This window comes from Pararge aegeria, chromosome 23 (genome assembly GCF_905163445.1).
Source record: "Pararge aegeria chromosome 23, ilParAegt1.1, whole genome shotgun sequence".
Taxonomy (NCBI): Eukaryota; Metazoa; Arthropoda; class Insecta; order Lepidoptera; family Nymphalidae; genus Pararge; species Pararge aegeria.
In genome coordinates this window covers 6,266,200-6,273,572 of record NC_053202.1, presented here as the reverse complement: position 1 = coordinate 6,273,572, position 7,373 = coordinate 6,266,200, and the positions used below count along the sequence as shown (strand labels likewise).

At 35.0% G+C, this 7,373-nt stretch overlaps 1 protein-coding gene across 1 annotated transcript; it reads left to right on the top strand.

Moving 5' to 3' along the window:
* Nucleotides 1–210: 210 nt before the first annotated feature.
* LOC120634379 (ER membrane protein complex subunit 6) lies at nt 211–3,041 on the top strand. Its single transcript, XM_039904900.1, has 2 exons — nt 211–453; nt 1,822–3,041. Exons 1-2 carry the CDS (start codon nt 321–323, stop codon nt 2,028–2,030), a joined length of 342 nt encoding a protein of 113 aa, XP_039760834.1. The 5' UTR covers nt 211–320; the 3' UTR covers nt 2,031–3,041.
* Nucleotides 3,042–7,373: the final 4,332 nt, after the last annotated feature.

Here is a 7,373-nt window from a genome sequence, read left to right as displayed (position 1 = left end):
TTACCATAATTTATTGATTGCTTGTGATTAATATATTATTTTTGAAACTATATCTAAAATAATCATGGGTAATAATTACAGTTATTTATAATGAAGATATAAATTTAATCTGTACTAATGATGGTAGTTGCATTTTGCTTGTATACTCATTCCCATTAACTATGGATTTTTTTCCTAGTCTATAATGCACAATGTCGCTGGTTGCTATCAATGTCATTTGTAATAAATCGCATCTGTCAACTGTCAAGTATTTCTTTAATTAATTGTGTTTTTGTCGGAAAAGAACACTTCTTAGTTTTAGAATTAGGTTAATTGGAACAATGACTTCTTCGACGAAACTGAAGGATATAAAACCGGAGCCAGTGGCATATAGCGATGTTGCGCTTAGAAATAATGCGGCGGTCGTAGAGTACTGTAGGACATCCATGGCTGCTTTATCCGGATCCACTGCAGGTAATTCACACGTTACGCTATCTTTTCTAGTATTAGGGATGAGCCGTATTAAAGCGTTGAATTAAGAACATACAGAATCCTCATTCAGCCATTATTGTATGCAGTAATTGTGTCCAAAAATAGTGAAAACGCTACGCGCACGTCTTAATTACACCCGCGGAATATTGCTTGGTCACAAATTTCTTCCCATATTATGGTGAACGCTTAGAACATTACAGGTAAGATAATGCTGACAGTCAGCTGCTAAATGGTATGAAGTGACTAACCGTTTGTTTAAGAAACCAATCTAAAGTGGAGTAGTTTTTGATGCTTCAATATTAGTTGTGTACATGGTTTCTGTATGTTCTTATGTATGTGTATTTAAGATACCACACCCCAAAGTCAGGCCATACATGATTACCATTATTATAATATCAGATTGAAAAAAAAAAATCCTTGCTGATCGGAAACATGGTCTTTGACTATTTGTCGCACACAATATTTTAATAATATTAAAGGTATATTCAATAAACTTATTTTCAATTGTACTCTTTGTCATTGAGTGCTCAATAAGTCACAATTGTAATAGCAGACTCGAGCATCTGGAATAGCAGTGAAATGGATTTTGAGTGTGGTAATAATTTGGAATACAGAGAGCTTCTAAATGGTGTGCCCATGTATGGTCACCTTAATCAAAATTCCATGCTCCTAAGCTCTTAAAAATCTGGCGCTGCCAACTGCCTTACCACTTCTCCCATTGCAGGGGACATGTCAGGCACATGAAGTAATTACTAGGCTGATGTATAATCATCATCATCATTTCAACCAATCAACGTCCACTGCTGGACATAGGCCTTTTGTAGGGAGTTCCACAACAGTCGTATTAATGCCTTCACGCTGGTATTTCTAAAACACGTTATTTTCATCAAGGTTGCTATTTCTTCTTATTCGTCTCTCTGGGCAGTTTCCGCACGTAAGCACTTAGCTTATTGTACGTCGAAATTTCCCGTTGTTGCTCCCTACTCCAGCCATTCAAGCTCATTCCAGAATCCTAGCATACCGCCCAGGTTGCTAAGGACTTCCGGGTTAGTGGCTGGTGACGTCTGGCAGATCTCGCGTTGCTCTGTCACGCCTGTGCACTCCATCATCACATGCGTAGGTGTTTCATCTGCCTCCATGCATGCTCTGCAAAGAGGGCTGTCGGTGACACCTATATTGAAAATATGTCTGTTTAAGAAGCTATGCCCTGATATGAGTCCCACCACCTTCCTAAGTTTACTTATATCCAGGCGGAGTAGTTTGTTAGTAGTACTATTTGTTATAAGGATTCTATTTATTTTTATATTTCTATTATATAACTTTTTAATCTGATATTTAACTTGTTTTCAGGTATCCTAGGACTAACTGGTCTTTACGGATTCGCTTTCTACGTCTTCACAGTTATCATTCTATGGTTAATGTTTTTGATTAAAGCTGGGCCTACATGGCACAAATATTTTGTATCACGGCAGAGTCTTCTAACAAACGGTTTCTTTGGTGCGTTATTCACATATGTACTGTTTTGGACTTTTATATATGGTATGGTTCATGTATATTAGAATATATTTAGTGGAAATGGTAATATAATTATATATTAATAATAAATAAGAATATTAATAAAATAGTTATAATTTAAATAGTTATTGATTATGGTTCTATGTTTGGGGTCAGAGTTCAAAATGAAATACTTTGTTTAATTAATTGTGTGCACAAAACCTCTGCTACTGTTAAGATAAATACCTATATACCCAGAATGAGAATGGTTTAGGCTATAGTTCACTAAGCTGGCCAAATGTGGATTGATGGACTAACCTTTGAAACCTTATGGAGAACTCTTAGGCTATACTCAAAATGTATGAAAGTTTCCGCAGAGTAATATTTGATTACACACAATGCACATAAGCTAGAGATGATAGCGGTGTGTGCTGAAGTCCTAAAAACTAGCCTATCATCATTTACTATAGCAAATTTTGCCTATTGTTTAAAAACAAATACAGAAGTCAGATTAACATTTTAAAAAAATGTGTGAGCCTGACGCCTGACATATGTGAAACATCAAAATTTTTATGCATAATATTTATATGCATAAAATAACAGATTACGACAGGAATCAGTTATGGCATTTATTAAATAAATATGCATTTTTATTAAATACAAAAAATCCAAATTTAATAATGTATTTGAAATCGTGACAACTTAACTACGTATAGTAAATATATTCCATCATATTATATCGTGGCGATGCGTTGCCACGGCCTGTATTGCCACGCCAATAATCAGGTTTACGCTCGCCTATAGATGTTTCATATCAACAACTAACTTTGCACAGTTTTATCCACATTACCTATATTGGTTGTATTACTATTATAGCCTATTTCCTTCTTCAATAAACATAGGTACTGTCTTCTGTAAACATATGTTTTTTTTATATTGTTTAAAAAGTTTTCAAGATTGGAGCATTCAAATATACAAACGGACTTAAACTTTATAATAATAAGTATAGATATATTATATTGATTTGTAAGTAAGCCACAATTTTAAATTCGTTTAATAAAATACAGTGGTTTACATGTTGTGTTTGTTTTGTTTTCCCCATAATGTTTCCAAAATTAACAATACATCTTCCTCATTTTCGTGTTCCAAAGTGAAACTCAAAACATTTTCGTTTACTTAAACTAAAGACATAAGAATTTCAAAACAGAAGCCAGAAGAAGCCCACTTCCAACTTAGCTGGATATTCTTTGTTAACTCATTGCATTACCATTTAATTTGAATTAAACTTGAGGTAAATCAATCATTGATTATTATTCAAATCGAACAGTGAACGAAATGTTTCCATAACAAAGCAAACGTGTGTCTGCCCATGGAAGATTTCATTTGGGTTTTAACTTTTACGTTTCACGTTACGACTAAAACTACCAATGCAACACTACTTTAAATTGTTTTCTTAGATTACAACAACTGGTATAATGTGTTAGCGTTATTTAACGTGTTAAAACCATTTCATAGTATTTTCCTTAGTGAGGTGATATCAATAACTACATACGTTTAGTTAAAAGGCAAGCTATGGAGGCGCAATAGAGGTTCAAAGGCCCACATCAAACATAATAGTATACATAATAGTATTTTATCACCATCACAAAGTGTTACTTAAATCGATTTGGATTGCTAGCTATGTTTCAAATTCATACACAAGATTTTATTTTAGCTTATGTTATTCTATTAGGCAAGTGACATATTACATAAGAAAAATAAAAACACCAACCTTCCACCTCTAAAATGTCCTAGGGTGATGTTAAATAACGTACAATCTGAATCAAGAATTGGGCTAACAAATGCAAAAATCACTTTTTATCCGACGGGCAGTACTATGGTAGTGGAATGAAGGGCATTTCTTATTATTTTTTCAAATTTTTCAAATACAAAATTTCTTTATTCATGTAGGCGTATCACAGGCACTTATGAAGCGTTCATACATATTATATGTTTACATAATTGTAAGGGGATGGTGATAACTTCGTACGCCAACTTAAACCTAAAGCTACGAGGGTTCCAAACGCGCCCTGGTCTAAGAAGAGCCCACAACAAATTTCGTTATCACAGTTTATTTATATTAAGCTATGAAGCTAGAGCAATTCACACCCAAGCTTTTTTATCGTTCAAGTAATCCTTAATATTATAATAGGATTTTTCTGTAAGCTTACGTTTTATATAAACTTTGAACTTATTGAGAGACATCTCAAAGATTTCATTTGGTAATTTGTTATAAAATAATATACAATTGCCCTTGAATGAATTAGCAATTTTGTGTAGCCTAGTAAACTGCACAACGAGTTTATTTAAGATGACCTACAGAACCAGAATACCTAGATCGTCATCATCATATCAGACCATTAACGACCGACTACGGGGCACTGGGCACGGGTCTCATCCTACAATGAGAAGGGGATAAGATCGTAGCTCCAACGGCGGATCCAGGGGGGGGTCATGGGGGTCATGAACCCCCCAGAGCTGGTTCCAGGACTCAGGTGGACCTCTAATTGAACATAATGATTTTATTTATATATTTCGTCACCATACAGACTTTATGTAACTACAAACCTTCAATACTTTATTAATTCCATATAATAGGTATAATAACTTTGTATGGTGGCAAAGTTTGGGAATGAACGCAACGAAAATTTGAATTATCTCGACTACGTAAAGTCGAACTAGACCTAACCTCAATCGAAATCGGAACGACTAAACTTCAACATATTATAACATAGTTCTAAGTTAAAAAACTTAAATCTCTTTCTACCTTTAATGTGTTTATAAGTGTACCTTCATAAGTATTCTTAAAACTTATTGCTGCAAATTCACTAATTACAAGAAATGGAAAGTAGTCACTTTTTCATTATTCCACTGCGTGTGTTTTAACTTAAATGTTATTTTTGTTAGTTCTCTGAATTATTTTATTTCTTATTGTTTGGCAATTGAACTTATACGAGTATACTAAACCTACTTTAAAATTATGTTGTTGTTTTGTTAATAATTTATGCTACGAGTATATACCGTTAACGTTTATACTAAGTTATAAATTCTTAGTTTATGCACTACGCATTTGTTGAACCCACTCCTTTACTCTAGCGGAGTTTTGCGTCATCTAGCTGTTATGGCAAATCATTCACCACGGTTATGGAATATAAATTGGCTGCCTCATTCCGTGAGTGATAATACTTCTCTGGATGTCTTCAAGAGAAGATGGCATTATGTACGTGTACAATAAAGAATAACATTTTTTAAGTACAGTACTTAGGTAGGTACATTAATAAAATACCTACTTTTTACTTCTATCTAGTGTCATCAAAATTAAATTATAAGTTCTCGACTTGACCACGACTATGTGACCCCCCCCCTGGCGCCAAAGCTGGATCCGCCCTTGCGTAGCTCACCGCGCTAGCCAAGTGCGGATTGGTGGACTCCACACGTCTTTAAGAATATTAAGAAGAAACTCTCAGACATGCATGTTCCCTCACGATGTTTTCCTTTGCCGTTGAAGCAAGTGTTATTTTAGTTGCTTAAAACGCACATAACTTAGAAAAGTTAAGAGGTGCGTGCTAGGATTCGAACTTTACGCCGAAAGTTACGTCAAACTCCTACCCTCTGAGCTATCACCGCTTCTTCATAGATAGGCACTAAAGCCAAAACATGGCGCTAACTGCTAACTGTACAGTTTATTAATAAATTACCTCAGTAGTGTAGATTACTTAATTCATAATATCAACCGATAGACGTCCACTGCTGGACATAGGTCTTTTGTAGGGAGTTCCAAATACCACGGTTTTGTGCCGCTTGAATCCAGCGGCTACCTGCGACTCGCCTAATGCCCCCAGGTGATATGTCGTGAGATTTAATTCAAACCCCTCCCCCATCCCCCAATCTCACGTGCAATTTTTCAAAATGTGAGTTTCTTACGTTGGATTGTTATTGTAAAAAGACCAATGACTAAAATAGTATATTTTTTGTTTCAATCAGGAAAAAAAATTGCGTGATATTTGCCTAGACCCCCCCCCCCCCCCTCTCCAACGTAAGATGTGATGAGATTTGACACGACCCCCTCTCCCCCTTAAACATCTCACGTATTTCATGAACGCCCCTTTACAAGTTTGGGTTGCCATTCCAGCATTCATATTATACCTATATGTAAATAAGTGGCAGTTTATTCAAAGTCAAAGTCAAAGTCAAATATTCCTTTATTCAAATAGGCACATAGATGACACTTTTGATGCGTTATTATATACAAAATGTGTACATAGCAGTGAGTAGTGATGGCGATAACTACAATCGTAAACTTTAAACTAAAGCTACGAGGGTTTTAATCGCGCCCTGGTCTAAGAAGAAGCCCACAACAAACTTAGCCGGGTGTTCTTTTTGTTATCACCATCTCACATTGTCATTAGAAAATATTTAAGAAGCAACCTGGTTAGAGCAATTGTTTAGACGCAAGCTTTTTTATCGTTATTTTCCTGCAATATACCTATTGCACTATCTACTAAAGCCAAAACAAGCTACTGACTAAGTACATCGTTTATTAAGTTAAGTAAGTATGTCAGCGAAACCGTTTACCGCCTGCACTATTAGCTATTACCGATAGCGGCATGCTTTGATGTGGTTATCAGAAAACTATTAGCTTCCGGCTTCTACACATATTGCAGTGCAAGAACTTGTAACAGCTTATTGTCGTTCATAAACAAGGAATAGAAAAGAAATATTTTAGTTGGAAGCCTTCAAATAATGTAATAATTAATGGAGACAAAAATATTTCTTAACTACTAAGAGAATTACTTTAAGATTATTTTGTCGATGTCGTGTCGGGCAGAATTTGATTGACATCCAACTTTCCATCTCGTACCCGTCTCCGCAAAATATCAACAAATCCCATAATATTACCGTGGTCTGTACCTGTTGAACTATATTTAAGAAATGTTGATTAACCACAAAAACCTTAGTTTAAAATCTTCAATATATTTAATACTATCGGACCCTCGCGACTTCGTCCGCGTATGAATTAATCGAAAAGCTAGAATATATCTGATGCAAACATTATAACCACCGTCGCTAGCTTGGTACCTACTGTTATTTTATGTGGTATACTGAGTTAGTAAGTTGTCATTATTTTTTTGTCAGAATTATTAAAATCTGTTCAAATTTAACGGAGCTATGAAGTAAAATTGATAAAAATTGTCATCCCATTTCCCGGAGAAAACTTATTGTTTATCGGGAAAAAGTATCTATCCTATATGTTGACCCGGAATATCAGCTACCACCATACCAAATTTTATTTAAATCTGTTCAGTAGTTTTCACGTAATGCCCGGACAGACAGACAGACAGACAATAATTAAATAAAAATCTGTTTTG